The 19907-nt window shown below is 42.8% G+C and overlaps 1 protein-coding gene across 1 annotated transcript in view; it reads right to left on the minus strand.

Moving 5' to 3' along the window:
• CUNH4orf45 (chromosome unknown C4orf45 homolog) overlaps positions 1–19907 on the minus strand; it is a 142993-nt gene that overhangs the window by 32647 nt on the left and 90439 nt on the right. Inside the window, exon 5 of the mRNA XM_029235885.1 lies at positions 5973–6205. Coding sequence (XP_029091718.1) covers positions 5973–6205 — 233 coding nt within the window. The remainder of the gene's footprint in view (positions 1–5972; positions 6206–19907) is intronic.

The following is a 19907-nucleotide window of genomic DNA, read 5'->3' on the forward strand; positions in this document are numbered from 1 at the left end:
AATCTTTAAAAAAATTACAAATGAACTTATATACAAAACAGAAATAGATTCACAGACATAGAAAACAAACTTACGGTTACCGAAGGGGAGGGGAGGGATAAATTAGGAGTTTGGGATTAACATATACAACTACTAAATATAAGATAGGTAAACAACAAGGACCTACTGTGTAGCACAGGGACCCTCACTCAATATTCTGTAATAACCTATAAGGGAAAAGGATCTGGAAAAAATAGATATATATGTATGTATAACTGAATCACTGTGCTGTACACTTGAAACTAACACAAGATTGTAAATCAACTCTACTCCAAAAAAAAAATTTTAAGATTTAATAAAGAAACAAAAAAGAAAATAACTATTACTAAGCTCTTTCTTATTATGTCAAGTATGTGGGTGATACCCACTACTGATGATTCATTTTACTACGATGAATGCAGCATCTGTGTGCAAACGACGCAGAGTGGTGGGGATCCGGGAGAGGCTTGAGGCCCCGTGAAGAAAGGACGGGCCCTTAGGAGACAAGGCAACCGGGACTGACCCGGGCGGACACTGCCTCGGGGAACAGTGCTCGCCCTGATGAGCGCCTCACCCAGCGGCTCCAGCCCCGTGTTCCGACTTCGTTTCCTGTCACTTCCTCTCACACACGCTGGGCTCCCACGAAGTCCCTGAGCTCTCGGCCTGGGCTGAGATCCCAGCTCCATCACTGACCAGCTGTACGGCCTCAGGCAAGGGGCCTCAGCTGTCAATATCTCCGACCCCTCCTCTGTAAGATGAAACCGATCACAGTGCCTCCCTCACATAGTAAATAGTCAACGGGAGCTCTTTTTTAAAAAAATTTATTTTATTGGAGTATAGCTGACATACACTTGTGTTGGCTTCTGGTGTACAGCAAAACGATTTAGTTATGTATATGTTTTCATGTTCTTTTCCATTATGGTTTATTATTAAGATACTGAATATAGGTCCCTGTGCCATACAGTAGGACCCTGTTGTTTATGTTTTATACATAGTGGTGTGTACATGTTAATCCCAAGCTCCTAATTTATCCCTCCCCCTCCCCCTTTCCCCTTTGGTAACCAAAAGTTTGTTTTCTATGTCTGTGGGTCTGTTTCTGCTTCATAAATAAGCTCATTTCTGTCATATTTTATTTTATTATTTTTTGGCCGCACTGCACGACATGCGGGGTCTTAGTTCCCACACCAGGGATCGAACCCGTGCCCCCTGCAGTGGAAGCACCAAGTCGCAACCACTGGACCGCCAGGTAAGTCTCTCTGCCATATTTTAGATTCCACGTATAAGTGATATCATATGATATCTGTCTTTCTCTGTCTGGCATACTTCACTCAGTAGGACAATCTCTAGGTCCATCCATGTTGCTGCAAATGGCATTATTTCATTCTTTTTATGGCTGAGTAACATTCCATTGTATATATGTGCCACAACTTCTTTATCCATTCCTCTGTCGATGGACACTTGTTTCCATGCCTTGTCTATTGTGAATAGTGCTGCTATGAACATTGCATGTATCTTTTTTTTAACATCTTTACTGGAGTATAATTGCTTTACAATGGTGTGTTAGTTTCTTCTATATAACAAAGTGAATCAGCTATACATAGCATGTATCTTTTTGAATTATGGTTTTGTCTGGATATATGCCCAGGAGTGGGATTGCAGGATCATACGGTAGCTGTATTTTCAGTTTTTGAGGAACCTCCATACTGTTTCCCATAGTGGCTGCACCAATTTACATTCCCACAGCAAGAGCTCTTTTTATGTTTACTTTCTCTAAATAAATTCGCAGTGAGAAAAATGTCTCATAAAGCCACCGACCTTGGATTGATTTATTCGACATCCATCAGGAAGTCTGTTCCCATGTCCATGAAACTCAGAGAAGCCCTCTGTGTTCATAACATGGGAATTTGGGGCAGATAAACAGGAGGCAGGAGTTTCAAAGCCTCAAAAACTTTCCTTTTTATGATATGACACTGTATCCCATATAAATATATTATTGGCGCGTCCCCAAGGTTCTCTTCATTATCTTCTACACATCGCTCAAGGTATTATACCGTATGATATATTGGTGGTAATAGCTGTTATGATTCACTGATTTAATATTGTCTTTGGGACCACACCTATGAAGAGTCAGTCCTCAAGTCCAGTATCGCATTGTTTTTGTGGGAAAACCAAGTGTCAAATCATCTGGCCCTGAGGTCAGATGCAGGAGTAGAAAACAGGCATTGGGTTAAAGAAAGGCCAGGGGAGGGAGACACGAACCGCTTAGCTACAAACCACTACGAACCCAGCTACGAACCACTTAGACATGCTCCTCAGTTTGAAACCAAAGGAATTGTTTCACTGGTCTCCATATACTGTTGCAGAATCAACACACATAGTTTGGCAAAGACCAAATCCATTTAAAAAAAGAAAAAGAAGAAGAATGTACTGCTCTTAAATCTGAGACAGTAACAAAAGCAGTGATCTTTACTGGTTTATTACACGTGCATCATCATTACACTGCAGCCCCACATCCGAGCAGGAAATAGCCAAACACAGAAAGACCCAGAAGAGAGACCCGATGTTGTCATTTTCACTGTCCACTGCAATGTGGGAACTTTTTCAGGTGTCACTCAGCCTGGAAGTTACTATCTTTCTACCCAAATCCAGATGATCTACAGACCCCTTCCCAGTGCCCCAGAGAGGAGAGACCATTCCTGGGCAGGAAGCAGCTGCCCCAGGCATGTTACCGAGAGTCTACTGCAGGTGCCCGAGCTTCCTTAGCTGCTGGTCTTACTGGAACCTAGAGCAGGAAATTAGGAAGAGCAGCTGTTCTGGCTATAAAAATCCACTAGGTGAAGGTTTGTGCTTAAAATCAAAGTTCTGAGTTATCTCGGTGGGAGCCACCGAGGAATCTCTGAGGTTAGACAGAAACAAAGTGCCACCTTGGTGGGACTCTTACAGACACAGACGTCACAGGGATGGGATCGAGGGCTACCAAGGACAAGAAGCCAGAGACAGAAAAGGACGCGGATGCAGACGTTGCCCTGGGTTACATCGCACGGAGGAATGGACCAGCTCCCCATCAAGGAGGTGTGAATTCATGGCACAGGTGCTCACGTGTTATTTGTGATTAGGGGCTTGTTTCTAGGCATGGAGTGTGTATCTATCAGCTCAAACGTCACTTCCAGCCAAGTCTCACTGATTGGAAGGGGCTGCCTGGAGCTCTGCGTTGTTAAGGTATCCAAGTCTGGGGCTTGACTCAGAAGCTGACCTTGGGGGGCAGGGGATGGAAGCAGGCCCTGGGTGCAGGGTTGGGGGAGGTTGGCAGTCTTGGTGACAAATCCTAGGCCTTAGCTGGTGGGTAAATCATATGTGGTTCTTGACCTGCATGTACAGTCATTCTCAGTGCATCTTTTTGCTCTCATGATAAAGTTCTAAGTCCAAGGAATCCTTTAAGACTTGTTTAAGATCGTTACCTGAGATAAGTACATCTTTGAAAACAATTACTGTCAAAATGCTGGGGCCAAGAAAATGCACAGATGACAAGTCCTCACAGCCTATGCCAAACAAGACCAGCTTCTGTGTGAGCCACGGGGTTGGGCGGCGGGGTGGAGGTCTCTGTATGGCTCACACTCAGTCCCACCAGGGTTAAGAGGACCGTGCTATCACGCAGAGCGGGGATTTAGAGCCGTCTGTGAAATTCCATCAAAAGAAACCGAATAAATCCCTTCCTGGAAGGCTAAGTCAAGGCTGATGTGAATCTTGCATTCACAGCTGCACACACTCAAGATGGGCAACAGATCAAGGCCTGTGCACAAAAGCCCGGCGTCACTGGAGAGAAGCAACAAGGCAACAGATGTTCTGGACTCTGTTCAAACTGGCTGCCTTGCTTTTGCGTTTGTCCTCTTCTCACTGGTGGCCACTTTTGATATCGAATCAAGTTTCTGATCTTCATCTTTATCGCCTGAGTGGAGTAAGACCCAGTTTAGGAACCTGAGCCCTCATTCTGTGTCACTGGCCCTGAGTGACATTAAGTACAAAACCACAGTCCCAGTCATTGAAATCGGGGTGTCAACTGCGTGCCGGGCACCACGCAGGGCGCGTTCCTCATGCCCTCGTATTTAGAAGTCACGACATGACAAGAATCATGCTAAGACATAGTCTTTTTTTTCAGAAAAAAAAAATGGGATTTTTATTGTAATTGCATGGGAATTACTTTTATCAATCTGATAGATTTGACATCTTTATGATATTGAATCTTCCAATTCATAAACATGATATATCTTTCCATTTATTTAGATCTTGTTTCAGTAGTTTTATCATTTTTCTCCGTGTGTTGAACATCTTTTTTTTTACTGAAGTATAGTTGATTTACAATGTTGTACCAGTATATCCTTTTTTAAGATCTATTCCTACATACTTTGTACCTGTTGACGACGCCGTAACTAGTATCCTGTTTTATTGCATTTTCTGTCTGTTTCTCATATATAAAAATAAAATCGATTTTCATACCTGGATTTTGTATCCTGTTGATTACCAAATTCTCTTATACTTTGAGGTGTTCTACATGGACAAGCATATTATTAGCAAATAATGATAGCTTTGCTTCTTCCATTTCAATCCTTACACATTTTATACTTTTTTTCCCCCTTACTGCCATGGTTAAGACCGCCAGTACAAAGCTGAATGAAAAACTCAGGATTTGGGGAATCTGTGTCTTGTTCCTGATCTTAAAGAGAAATGCTTTCAATGTTTTATCATTCAGTATTGCTATTGTTATAGGATTTTTTTGTTTTTTGTTTTTTTTGTAGATTGTCAGATTAGGGAAGTTCTCTTTTATTCCTAACTTAACCTAAAAGGGTTTTCGCTTTTTGGGTTTTGTATGTAACTAGGAAAACCTTATGCTGGGAAGTTAAGAAACATAAAAGACATAGAGCCTTGATGTGTTCCAGGCACAGTGCCCAGCACTTTACAAATGTTTCTTTACGACAGCCTGATAAAGCAAATGCGCAGATTCATGACGAAGAGGCACAGAGGTCAAGGAACTGGCCAAGGCCACTCACAGCTAGCAGGTGGCAGGAGTGGGATAGGAATTCAGGTGGTCTTAGGAAATGGGCACTCTAACACCGCCACGGGGCAGAGGAGGCATGGAGACCCAGGGAGGTGAACTCAAGCCCAGGGTCGCAGAGTTGGACCTGACTCAGAGGCAGGAGTGGAACCCTTCTTGACCTCAAAGACTGAGCTCCCAGCTGCTCTCCTGTACTTGCCGAGGGTTGGCCAGAAAAAGGCTTTTTCCTTTGTTAACCTTTACTATATGAGGCTGTACTATATTGCCTTAAGAAATCCAATTACTGCATCGTTGATACATATTTTCAGGTCAAGTCTCGCCTGGGAAAAAGTCAGAATCCTCAGATTTTGCTTCTAAAACCACCCGTGCTCTCTCCTGTTTCAGAGGAGAACGTGTGGGGTCACGCCCACATCCACATCACCAAACGGAGACAGACAAGTTTCGCGAGAGCCCTCTGACTGCGTGCCCTGGGTGGTCTGATTTAAGGCATGACCCACGCAGTGGGTTTTAGAGCCCTACGGCTGGTTTCTAGGCTGGTGGATGAAGTGCAGCACAGGCCTGCTGCTTTAACACCACCCACTCGCCAAGCCTTGCAAGGATGGGGGAGCCTGTGTGAATGTCACAGCGTAGATGGGAATCTGGATGCATTCCAAAGCCAAGTGCAAATGCTCTTGGAGTGCCCTCGGCTTCATTCCCTTCACACCTCTCCTTGCCGGTACTAAGGGACGAAGGGAGTGATAGCAGCAAGTACATTTTTTCACACACTCATTTTTCTGCAAAAACTCCAATGCCATTGCTTCTCAAGGACAGGTCGAGAACATGACGTTTCCCACGGAAGCAAACTCAGAAAGCTTTCAAACCGGAAAACAATGTGCAAGGAGGAGCATAGATTTAAGAAAAATACCTTAACGCGAAAGCCAGTCTGAAGCCTTGTTTTGTTGATAAAATCATACACTGGTATTCCCCAACCAATTTCACCAACATACTCAGGTTTATATCTGGCCGGCAAGCTTCTCTTTGAGGCAGGCCTCTGTAAATATCTGAGATCTCCAGTTTTTTCTAATGCAGGACGCTTTTCTCCTATATAGGAAGTATGCTGAGCAACTTTAGGGAGATGATCCTTTACATAATCTGGGCCTTAAAACAGAAAGAAAAAAACACTTTAAAAAAATCTCCACACTTTATTCTAAGATGCTTTATTCTAAATGGTGGAAATAATAATAGCTAATGCTTGTATGTCATTGGCTATATTCTAGGTGCTCTCATAAGCCTTTTAGATATGTTAATTCAATTACTCCTTGTATTAACCAAATGAAGTTGGGAGTATTATTTCCCCCAGTTTATAGGTGGGGAAAACAAGGCCCAGAAGGATTGGTTACTTGTCCAGAGTCACAGCTAATGAGCCTACAGGCTGTCTCGCAGTTTTCTTTATAACCAACTTAACACAGACACGTTCTTTTTTTAAAATTTATTTTATTGAAGTATAGTTGATTTACAATGTTGTGTTAATTTCTGCAGTACAGCAAAATGATTCACTTATACATACACACACACACACACACACACACACACACACACACACACACATATATATATATATATATATATATATATACATTCTTTTTCAGATTCTTTTCCATGATGGTTTATCACAGGATATTGAATATAGTTCCCTGTGCTATACTATAGCTATAAGTCTGCTATAGTAGGACTTGGTTGTTTATCCATTCTCTATGTAATAGTTTGCATCTGCTAATCCCAAACTCCCAATCCATCCCCCCCAACCTCCTCGCCCTTGGCAACCACAAGTCTGTTCTCTACGTCTGTGAGTCTGTTTCTGTTTTGTAAATAAGTTTATCATTTGTATCATATTTTAGATTCCACATGTAAGTGATATCATATGGTATTTGTCTTTCTCTGTCTGACTTACTTCACTTCGTATGATAATCTCTAAGTTCATCCATGTTGCTGCAAATGGCATTATTTTGTTCTTTTTTATAGCTGAGTACTATTCCATTGTATATATGTACCACATCTTCTTTATGCATTCATCTGTCAATGGACATTTAGGTTGTTTCCATGTCTTGGCTGTTGAATAGGAGACACAGTCCTTATACTAAAACTCCTCACTAATACCACATTTGCAGGATGTTGGTCTTTAGACATCGAGATGTTTTATCTAGAGAGATAAAATCCTGAAATGAGGATTAGAAAATTCCCCAAATGTATTAGAAGCCATGGGAAGATGGAGAGAATTGTCAGATGAGGACAGCTCATAATGGATGATGCCCAAAGGCAGGGGCATTTAATAAACATTGGTATTTTAAATGTAAGACCATGAACAAAGGAATCAATGAATTGTGGAAGTGGGTGAAGCAAAAATGACAGGAGGTGTGGGAAAAGATGGCTTCCATACACTTGGTGTTGAAAGCTGATGACGTGAACATGTAAAGAGGAGCCAGAATGGTCCTGATTAGAACAGACAATGATCTGCTGGCCCAGGAAGAGTTTCGGAAGTCCCGGAACCAAAGTGGCTGCAGGATTGTCTGGGCAGGTTGGGGAACACAAAGAAGAAACGTCACTCCTCTTACCCAAGGTGAACCCCAGACCTTGGAGGCAGAGGCTGTGCTGTGGTCACGGTGTCACCTGGCCCTTCCTGACCCTATGGCCCCTCTCATTTTGTCTTGGGTCGTGGAGCTCAGGGTTTGCAGGGAGCACAGGTGGGCGGGGGGTTGACCACATGCTCCGATGCAGTGGTCGGTGTGGTTACAAGTCTGTGCCTGGAAACATCATCCAAGCTTTCCAAGGGAGCTGAAAATGTGAGAAATCGCTCCCCAGACACAGGCTTGGGGCAGATGTTGCCCCAGCTTCCCAGTCACCGCGGCTCCCATGACGCCTGCGTGTTCACTGTACCTCATTTCCCGTGACGGACCCATCATAGCCCCAGGTTCTCACTCAGGTAAAGTATAGGATGACCCAAGCATGAAAAACTGTTTTCTCTCCCAATGTGATGGGTCTTGAGGGCTCACCTACAAAACTCCTGCCATAAGGAAAATTTTGCAATCTCCTCCAAACAGGATGAAATTACAACTGTATTAGTCTTGCTGGAATTTCAGGGTATTTTGAGGCTGGTGTTTTCCCAACTGTTCCCCTAATGCTGCTCCCATGAGTGTCCATGACAAAGCCTAGGCGTGAACTGGGGGTTCTCTATTGTCAAATACACTTGAGAACACTATCCGTTTGCCGTTGAGAGAGTCCCAGCACATGAAAGTGTGTTAAAAGTTCTGAGAAATCCGGGCTTCCCTGGTGGCTCAGTGGTTAAGAATCCGCCTGCCAATGCAGGGGACACGGGTTCGAGCGCTGGTCCAGGAAGATCCCACATGCTGCGGAGCAACTAAGCCCATGCACCATAGCTACTGCGCCTGTGCTCTAAGCCCATGAGCCACAACTATTGAGCCCATGAGCCACAACTACTGAGCCTGTGCACCACAACTACTGAGCCTGTGCTCTAGAGCCCGTGCACCACAACTACTGAGTCCACATGCCACAACTACTGAGCCTGTGAGCCACAACTACTGAGCCCATGTGTCACAACTACTGAAGCCCACGCGCCTCGAGCCCGTGCTCCAAAACAAAGAGAAGCCACCACAATGAGAAGCCCACGAACCGCAACGAAGAGTAGCCTCCGCTCAGCCACAACTAGAGAAAGCCCACGCGCGGCAGTGAAGACCTAACACAGCCAAAAATAAATAATAAATTTATTTTTAAAAAAAAAGTTCTGAGAAATCCTGCGGTAAATTAACCTGTTTGCAATTATGTAATCCAGCGTTTCCCAAACTTATCTAAACATGGATCCTTTTCCTCGTTGGGTCACCTGTATGCATCCTGCAGACACCAGCAGATATGGGAAAATATTGATCCTCCATGTAGTTTTCGGTTGTTGCTAAAATTTTGTCATCACCTCACACTATTGCAAAAGTGAGAGCAGACGTATATCTATAGTTATTCCTTGTCACTCTGCAGACCACATTTTTTAAAAGAGCAATTACTTGACAGCTGAGTCTAAACACTTCGTTTTAGACAGAATCGTAGAAAGTGAACGTGCTTTACAAGCCAAGGGTGGGGAGAGGAGCTCCCCAGAGAATCTAGCTTCTCTGTGGCATTTCAGTTGAGTCACTGGACTTTCCTGAAACCCCATGTCCTCCTGTGTGCTTTAGAAATAGCGTGATGCAGCGTGAATGGCACAGGACGTTCTGGGACATCCCTCCCTGGCTGCATAGCTGACGCGGGCACCCGCCTATACAGCAGAGGCAGCTAAGAGTCACTGTCTGCAGTGGGCCAGGTTCACAGCCGTCGCCTGGAGCCGGCCTGATGCTCACCTAACCAAAAAATCCACTCTCACCACCCAGCCAGCAATGCAGACATGGGGTTTCCCCGATGGGCAGTTCCACGGGTGTTTGGCTTTAAATGACCCATATTTTCCTCCCCTAACCCTCACCCTCCAGAGCCGAGACTCTCTGCTGGATCCGATTCCCTGCTTCAAGGTCAAACTTCCAACTCCTGTCTAATCCACGGTCGCTTTATTTTTCCTTTAACAGCTATCGTCTCTGTTCGACGACTGTTGCTACGTCCCTTAGGGTGTTCCTAGCTGTTTTTCATCTTATGGCAAGTTTTCTTGGATCGTTCATTGTTTTCCCCAAAACCCCGGCCCCCATTTGCCAGCCATGAAGTTGACAGCTCCTGGGTTAATAAAACCCTCATGTGCCCATCTGCTTTGGAGTTCTTGTCAACACCTGAAGACCAGCTCCAAGGGGACAACCCACAGCTGTAATCCTGAAACAGAGCTGCCCAGCATTGGTCTACTGCCAGGAGAGCCACGTCATGATGGGGGAAGGAGAGGTACTTCCATTTACATCTGTGCCAGGCTTCATGGGTCCTCATTTCTGCATCCTCCTGCCCTGGAGAAACTGTGATCTCACGGCCAGCGGGTAGATCCTGTCTCCCCTGTACGTGCCCAGTGTGGCTTGTTCATCAGTGTCTGAAATTCTCAAGTTACGGTCGAAGATGTGGTTTTGAAGCTAAACTACCGTAGGGTCAAATCCTGGCTTTGTCTTGTGCTTTGTGACCCAGGGAACATCATTCGGCCTCTGAGTTTAGGCTTCCCATCTCTAAAATGAAAAAAGACACATGCACCCCAGTGTTCATGGCAGCACTGTTCACAACTGCCAGGACATGGAAGCCAACTAAATGCCCATCGACAGAGGAATGGATAAAGATGTATTATATACATACAATGGAACGTTAGCCATAAGAAAAACAAAATAATGACATTTGCTGCAACATGGATGGACCTAGAGATGATCATACTAAGTGAAGTAAGTCAGACAGAGAAAGACAAATACCATATGACATCACTTATAAGTGGAATCTGAAATATGACACACATGAACTTATTTACAAAACAGAAACAGACTCACAGACATAGAAAACTTATGGTTACCAAATGGGAAAGGGGGGGGGATAAATCAAGAGTATAGGATTAACAGATACACACCACTATATACAAAATAGATAACCAAAAATGACCTACTGTAGAGCACAGGGAACTACATTCAATATTTTGTAATAACCTATAACGGAAAATAACCTGAAAAAGAATATATACATATGTGTGTGTGTATGTATAACTGAATCACTTTGCTGTACACCTGAAAGTAACACAACACTGTAAATTACCTATACTTCAATTTTTTTAAATGGTTAAAAAAAAAAAAAAGAATAGTGATGCCTGTCTGGTAGCCTTGCTGGAAGGAGAGGAAATAATTTTATTGAAAGAAGTGCTTATCTGAGGATCTGGCACATAAGATACAGCAATATTATTATTCGTGTCTCTTCCTCTTTCTTGTCTGTTCGCTTCTTGTTTTAATTTGATGCTTTGTCTTACCGGTTACATTTTTTAAAGTATATTTTAGGAGCTTTCACTGATAAACGATTTATTTCTTATTGTGAATAAACTTCGAAGCCTTTCCTGAGAGCTCTTCTAGATCAGGGGTTGGCAAACTTTTCCTGTAAAAGACCAGAGAGGAAATATTCGTGGCTGTGCATGCAGGGCATACAGCCTCTGTCTCAACTACTCAGCTCTGCCCTTTAGGGCAAAAGCAGTCATGGACCCTATGTAAACAAATGGGCGTGGCGGGGTTCCAATAAAAGTTTATTTATACACATTGAAATTTTAATTTCACGTAATTTTCACATGTTACAAACTATTATCCTTCTTTTGCTTTTCCCCCCAACCATTAGAAAAAGTAAAAACCATTCTTTGCTCACAGGGGGCAGGACAAATTTGATCCAGGAGCCATAGCTTGCCAACCTCTGATGATGGCGGACAGAAAGGCAGCAGATGCAGTGGAGGGTGGGAAGAGGCCAGACCGGCGAATCCTGGCGGCTTCCCAACAAGCGTGACCTGTTGCCAACACTCGGAAAGGCCCGGCCACGGCATGTGTCAATAGAGAAAGAAAGTTCCATCCTGAGGCAGATGTCTCTTTCTGACTTCTCTCCTCTGCATTTGCAGTGTTTCAATTAATTAATGAACTCATTCCTTTATTCTCTCACTGACTGATTCATTCCTTCAACAAATAGTTATTGAACTGCACGCCAGGCACCGTTCCAAGTGCTGGGCATAGAGCAGCGAACAAAGCCGAGACCCTGCCTTCAAGGAGCTTCTCTTGTGTTTGAGAGGCCGGTGATACTTGTAAACGGTCCTTCAGCATCTTTCATCTGGCTTCTCACAGTAACCTCCTAACTACTCTTAGCTCTAGCTTCTCTCCTATCCATCTATCCTCCACGCAGCTGCCGGGAGGAATCTAAAACGGAGGTAAAAGAACATGTCTCTTCTCCTAAAAATCATGAAATGGTTTTCCATAATGGTGCCTGTAATTGTTTTCATCCAGATTTCCTAGGATTTCTGACTAGTGTCTTCATAAACTGAGCCAAGCCTAGGGATGGAGTCTTACCTTCCTTCACCTTTCCTTATGATCAGAACTCATCTTTCAAGGCTTATTGTGAGTGCCGCCCCTTCTGGAAAACATCCCTAATCCCAAGTCAAAATTAGACACTCGGGCTTCCCTGGTGGCGCAGTGGCTGGGAGTCCGCCTGCCGATGCGGGGGACGCGGGTTCGTGCCCCGGTCCGGGGGGATCCCACGTGCCGCGGAGCGGCTGGGCCTGTGAGCCGTGGCCGCTGAGCCTGCGCGTCCGGAGCCTGTGCTCCGCGACAGGAGAGGCCGCAACAGTGAGAGGCCCGCGTACCGCAAAAAAAAAAAAACCCAAAAAACAAAAAAAAACATTAAAAAAAAAATTAGACACTCAGCATGCTGCGTTCACAGGAGTCTATTTCATCTTTAAAAATATCATACTTATTGGATCTATTCCATTTGTAACCTCCTAGAGGGTAAAGGGTATATTTTATTTATCTCTGTGAACACCTAAAAAATTTTTTTTAATTGAAATAGATTTGACATATAACATTGTGTACATTTAAGGTATACAACATGTTGATTTGATACATTTATATATTCTAGTATGATTGCCATTGTAGTGATAATTAGCACATCTATCATTTCTTTTTAGTGGTTGGACTAATTAAAACTAGTCCCTTAGCAAGTCTGATGATAATAATACCATATTGCTGTCCATACTCACTATGTGGTGCATTAGATCTCTAGGCTTATTTGCTACTCTTTGCAAGTTTGTACCTTCAGACAACATTTGTCCTATGCCACCAATTCCCAGCCCCTGGTGACCACCATTCTACACTTTAAGTGTGTGGCTTTTTTAGATTCTACATATAACTGAGATCATACAGTATTTGTCTTTCTCTGTCTGACTTATTTCACTAAGCGTAATGTCCTCAAGGTCCATCCGTGTGGCCACAAATGGCAGCTGTCCTCTTTCTCATGGTTGAATTATATATATAGATACACATATAATCTCTGTAAAGTCTTAATTGCTAGCACAGTGCTTGGAACATAGTAGGTCCTCAAGAAGCATGTGTTGAATGCTGAAGAGAACTGTTTGTTGAATAAGTGAATTAAAGAATTCCATCATAAGATGGGAAGTACATAAAGCCATGCTGAGGGAGAAACGAGCAGTTCTTTAAATATCTATAAGCAATCTAATTTCCAGAGCTGCCTTAGACCCTCCTAGTCTGGACTTCATGATTCGACAGTTCAGGGTAAGGTCAGAGAAAGGGCTGCTTTTCACAACATTTATTCTGAATAGTTGGAGGCACAGAGAAGGATGAGTGCTCACGGCGATATCACTTCGTCCCATAATATGGCCTCATGAGGCCAATTCTCCACTTCAGCGACCCAAACGAAACACACCAAGGAAATAAATCGACAGGCCTCGAGTGGAACACGGCAGTGAGTGTTTTAACACGTATATTTGAAAACATGTTGACAATACGGGTATAAATTGGCCATTACAGATGTGCCATGCAGAACAACAGGGTTAGTCGGGGGAAGCAAGCCAAGGCAAAGGTCAGAGGGAGGGATGTGAAATATGAAACAAACTCTAAGGGACACATCTGACATATGCACGTGGGGAAAGGAGAGGAGATGATAATTGTTATAACTGCTAATGTGCACAGGACTCTCCATTTCTAAGAACTGGCACACAGTGGACTCATGGACAGGAACAGTTTTAAACTCCGTATTTCAATGCAATTCGTGCAATTTTTCAATAGGTCTAACCATCGGATGACCTGGAAGACTTAGTTTGTCGATATGCGTTTGGAAGATGGTGGAGTAGCGAGGCCCTGATCTCATTCCCCTCCCCCCACCACCAGCACGCCAAAATCACCACTATTTACAGAGCAACTATGGATGCAAAAGACCAGAAAGCTAGCAGGAAAGATCGTCTACGACTAAAGATGTAAAGAAGGAATCTCAATCAGACGGATAGAAAGGAAGGAGACACATGCTGAATTATAATTCATTTGGTGTTTATGCTCTCATGCATGAGGATATGACTTTACAAGGAAACAGAGAAATGGAGGCCAGCCAGGGGCCCCGTCAGAACTCACCTTCACAAAATTCAGGGGAGAGAGGGCCGTGTTGCTCTCAAACCCTCTGAGCTAGAGCAGAGGTGGGCAAACTGTGCTACGAAGGGCCAGCGAGTAAATATTTCAGACTCTGGGGTCTTAGCCTGTCTGTCACCACAACTCAGCTCTGTCTTTGCAGCACAAAAACGAGCCATAGGGACTTCCCTGGTGGTCCAGTGCTTAGGACTCTGCGCTTCCACTGCAGGGGGCACGGGTTCGATCCCTGGTCGGGGAACTAAGACCCTGCATGCCACGGGGCATAGTTGACTATCCTCTGATCTGGAGTGTGTCTCATATTTGCCTTTTATTTGACACTTTCTCCATGCGTATTTTAGACAGAAAGCTTCTCCGTTTGTTTGTTAGAGTCAAATAGTTGAGTACATGACTGCAAAAATTAGTATTTCATTGAAATGCACTATTTTGCATCAAAAAGCTTACCTTTTATTTGTACAAAAGGTCCCAGAGAAAGCGTTGCTTTATTCTACTCTGCTGGTGTTAATTTGGCCCATCTCGTTTCTGACTCTGTGATCACTGATTTTCATATTATTAGAGTTGTGTAAGTGACCAGTGAGGAGATGCAAATATAGTTAACCTGCCAGTGCAGATAAAAAATAGAAAAGCGGGTGGGATGATAAATGATACAGATACACTGGAAATTAAAACACGAGGTAAGAGGGCTTCCCTGGTGGCGCAGTGGTTGAGAGTCCGCCTGCCGATGCAGGGGACACGGGTTCGTGCCCCGGTCCGGGAAGATCCCACATGCCGCGGAGCGGCTGGGCCCGTGAGCCATGGCCGCCGAGCCTGCGCGTCCGGAGCCTGTGCTCCGCAACGGGAGAGGCCACAATAGCTAGAGGCCCGCGTACCGCAGGAAAAAAAACAAACAAAAAAAAAACCACGAGGTAAGAATGACACTGGTTTACTGCTAAACAGGTATGCGTTGCTCTGCTCGTGCTCTGAGTAATGATGGTAATTACCACCTAATCCAGAGAGAAGAGCTTAACTAACTCTGGGCTGGGTGGAAACAGCTGCTATGGATTGTAAAATGTACCATCGACTTAATACTAGGTTTGCTTCAAAATGAGAAAAGAAAAGAAACTTACTACTTTAAATGTAGGCATTGATAGCAAGGCACATCACAGACAAGTTAAAATGTAATTTATGAAAATAACACTTCTTAGCCTTCATGAAATATGGCCATTTCCTTCTCTATCCCCTGGATAAACAGGACATCAGGAAAGGATTGTTTATTTCTAGATGGCAGTAAGTGACTTCAGTTTAGACCAGGGCAATTTAGACTAGTAAGTGGTGTTTCTCCACCTTGTAAATTATATAATAAGTGAGTAAAAATGGCTTTAAAGTGGCTGAAAGTAGGATGTAAGAAAAACATGGGAACTCGCTATTGGGATTATTGAGAAATGTTTAATTGTAAAAAAGCAGGTAAGCAGTAATCAACAGATAAGTACTCTTTACACTTTTGTATCTTTTAAAAAATTTTGTATTGAAGTATAGTTGATTTACATGTGTTAATTTCTGCTGTACAGCAAAGTGACTCAGTTATACATATAAACACATTCTTTTTTATATTCTTTTCCATTATGGTTTTTCCCAGGATATTGAATATAATTCCCTGTGCTATACAGTAGGGCCTTGTTAATTACCCATTCTATACATTTTTGTATCTTTTTTATTATACCTTTACCCTTTTCTACTCAGCCAGCCAGGGAACTGGCTGTGTTCCCAGATACTAGTTAGGGGGATTGAAATGAAACAAGTCCTCATTTATTCCAAGAACAGATTCACTACATTGTGGCACTTTGCTTTTAAAATGGGTCTGTGAAGAGGTGAAATATTAGACTCACAAAGCCATGTGAGAGCAGAGATTATACATTAAAAACTAAGATAAGGGGCTTCCCTGGTGGTGCTGTGGCTGAGAGTCCACCTGCCGATGCAGGGTACATGGGCTCGAGCCCTGGTCTGGGAAGATCCCACATGCCGCGCAGCAACTAAGCCCGTGCACCACAACTACTGAGCCTGCGTGTCTGGAGCCTGTGCTCCACAACAAGTGAGGGCGCGATAGTGAGAGGCCCGCGCACCGCGATGAAGAGTGGCCCCCGCTCGCCGCAACTAGAGAAAGCCCGCGCACAGAAACGAAGACCCAACACAGCCGTAAATAAATAAATAAATAAATAAACTAAGTTAAATTTCCTTATCAGTCCATATCTGCATGTCCTTACTTTGGGGATCTACTCTCCCCTCCCTGCGAGCAAACCTTTTCTTCTCGAATCAACTTGGTGCAGCAAGGAGAGCCCTTGGACAGGAGGACAGTGACATTGGGACTTTGGTCTTGGCATGGCTGCCACGCCGAGAGGACCTAGGAAAATCCTCACAACTTCCTTGGTTAATACAATTTCTTCTTCTTCTTTTAACAACTTTGTTGAAGTGCAACTGACATACAATAAACTGCATGTATTTAAAGTGTGCAGTTTAAGTCTTACAAACATGTACACACATGAGCAGGGTGCCACATAAATACAGAACACCCAGTTAAGTTTGAATTTCAGATAAACACTAAGTTTTTTTTTTTTTAGTATAAGTATGTTCCAAACATTGCATGGTACATACTTATACTAAAAATATTCTTTATCCGAAATTCAAACTTAGTTGGTGCCTTATATTTTCACTTGCTAAATCTGGCAACCCTATCCATGAAATATCACCACAATCAAGATAAAAAGCATATCCATCACCCCCAAATTTTCTCACCTGCCTTTGGAAATTCTACCTTTTTCCACTCCCTGCCCTTTCCTACACCCAGGCAGCCACTTATCTGCGTTCAGTTCCTATAAATTAACTTGGATTTTCTACAATTTTATATAAATGGCATCATATACCATGCACTCTCTTAAAAAAATTTTTTTATTGAAGTATAGTTGATTTACAACATTGTGCCAATCTCTGCTGTACAGCAAAGTGACTCAGTTATACACATATATACATCCTTTTTTTATATTCTTTTCCATTATGGTTTATCACAGGATATTGAATATAGTTCTCTGTGCTATATGGTAGGTCCTTGTTGTTTACCCATTCTATATGTAATAGTTTGCATCTGCTAATCCCAAACTCTCAGTCATACCCTCCCCTGCCCTTAGTAACCACAAGTCTGTTCTCTATATCTGTGTCTGTTTCTGTTTTGTACAATAGATAAGTTCATTTGTGCCGTATTTTAGAGTTCACATATAAGTGATATCCTATGGTATTTGTCTTTCTCTTTCTGACTTACTTCACTTAGTATTATAATCTCTAGTTGCAACCGTGTTGCTACAAATGGCATTATTTCATTCTTTTTTACGGCTGAGTAATATTCCACTGTATATATGCACCACATCTTCTTTATCCATTCCTCTGTTGATGGACACTTAGGTTGTTTCCATGTCTTGGCTATTGTGAACAGTGCAGCTATGAACACAGGGGTCCATGTATCTTTTTGAATTATAGTTTTGTCTGAGTATATTCCCAGGAGTGGGATTGCTGGGTCATGTGGTAATTCTATTTTTAGTCTTTTAAGGAACCTCCATACTGTTCTCCATAGTGGCTGCACCAACGTACATTCCCACCAACAGTGCAGGAGGGTTCCCTTTTCTCCACACCCTCTCCAGCATTTGTTATTTGTAGACTTCAATGATGGCCATTCTGACTGGTGTGAGGTGATACCTCATCGTAGTTTTGATTTGCATTTCTCTAATAATTAGTGACGTTGAGCATCTTTTCATGTGCCTGTTGGCCATCTGTATGTCTTCTTTGGAGAAATGTCTATTAAGGTCTTCTGCCCATTTTTCTATTGGGTTCTTTTGTTGTTGTTGTTGAATGGTATGAACTGTTTTTATATTTTGGAGATTAATCCTTTGTCAGCTGCTTCATTTGCAAATATTTTCTCCCATTCTATAGGTGGTCTTTTCATTTTGTTTATGGTTTCCTTTGCCGTGCAAAAGTCTGTAAATTTGATTAGGTCCCATTTGTTTATTTTCATTTTTATTTCTATTGCCTTGGGAGACTCTGACCTAAGGAAACATTGGTACGATTTATGTCAGAGAATGTTTTGCCTAACAGCGCATGCACTCTCTTTTGTCTGGCTACTGACGCTAAGCATAATTATTTTGAGATCATCCATATTATTATAACTTATACCAATAGTTTATTCTTTTTTACTGCTGAATACTATCTTCTTGTACGGATGTGCAGTAGTTAGTTTATTCATTTTCCTGGTGATGGACTTCTGGGTTGTTTTCAGTTTGGGGTGCTTACAAATAAAGCTGCTATAAACATCTGTGTACAGATCTTTGTGTGGACGTATGCTTTCATTTCTCTTGGGTAAACACCTAGGAGTGGAACAGCTGGATCATATGCAGTAGGTGCATCAACCTAGGGAACTACCACACTCCTCCCCTAAGTGGTCACGTCATTCTACCTTCCCACCAGCAGTGTTCTGAGAGCTTTCTCCACATCCATGCCCAAACTTGATAGAGCTGGCCTTAATTTCTGCCCTTCTAATAAGTGGGTGGTGGTTACCTCATTTTAATCTGCACTTCTCTTATGACTAATAACGTTGAGCATCTTGTGCTGATTTGCCATCTGTACATCTTCTCTGATGAAGGGTCCAAGTCTTTTGCCCATTTTTTAATTGGGTTGTTTGCTTATGGAGAGTTTTGAGAGTTATTTACATATTATGGATACAAGTCATTTATCAATATGCACTTTGCAAATATTTTCTTCTAGTCTGTCATTGTATTTTTATCCTCCTGTGTCATAGGATATCGCTTATATGTGGAATCGAAAAAAAAAATGATACAAATGAACTTATTTACAAAACAGAAACAGACTCACAAACATAGAAAACAAACTTATGGTTACCAAAGGGAAAAGGTGGGCAGGAGGGATAAATTGGGAGTTTGGGATTAACAGATACACACTACTGTATATAAAATAGATAAAGAACAAGGACCTACTGTACAGCACAGGGAACTCTGCTCAATATTCTGTAATAACCTAAATGGGAAAAGAATTTGAAAAAGAATAGATGCATGTATAACTGAACCACTTTGCTGTACACCTGAAACTAACACAACATTATAAATCAACCACAGTCCAATATAAAATAATTTTTTTTTTAATATTTGAAATGGGGGACTTCCCTGGTGGTCCAGTGGTCAAGAATCTGCCTTCCAATGCAAGGGACGCAGGTTCCATCCTTGGTCGGGGAATTAAGATCCCACATGCTGCGGGGCAACTAAGCCCGCCCGCCACAACTACTGAGCTCGTGCGCCTCAACGAGAGAACCTGCGTGCCTCAAACTACAGAGCCCGCGTGCTCTGGACCCCGCGCCCCACAACTAGAGAGAAGCCCGGCATCTCAGCGAAGACCCAGTGTGCCACAACTAAGACCCGACGCGGCCAATAAAGTTAATTAAATAAGTATTTTTAAAAAGAATGTAAAAACTTATTTTAAAAAAACAAAAAAACTTAAAAAAAATAAAAGACTATCCTTTCTCCACTGAATTCCCTTTGCACCTGTGTTTTAGTGGTACACACACACACACACACACACACACACAGTGTTAGTTAACTGGGTCCCTATGTAAAATATATTTCTTACTCTGGGCTGCAGTCAGAAAACTCTGAATGCCACTGATGTAATGGTCACCTGAATTACTTTTTTCTGTCTGCTTTGGTCTCTTAATC

The sequence above is a fragment of the Monodon monoceros genome, unplaced genomic scaffold (genome assembly GCF_005190385.1).
Source record: "Monodon monoceros isolate NGI ecotype Baffin Bay Population unplaced genomic scaffold, NGI_Narwhal_1 Super_Scaffold_20, whole genome shotgun sequence".
NCBI classification, from domain to species: domain Eukaryota; kingdom Metazoa; phylum Chordata; class Mammalia; order Artiodactyla; family Monodontidae; genus Monodon; species Monodon monoceros.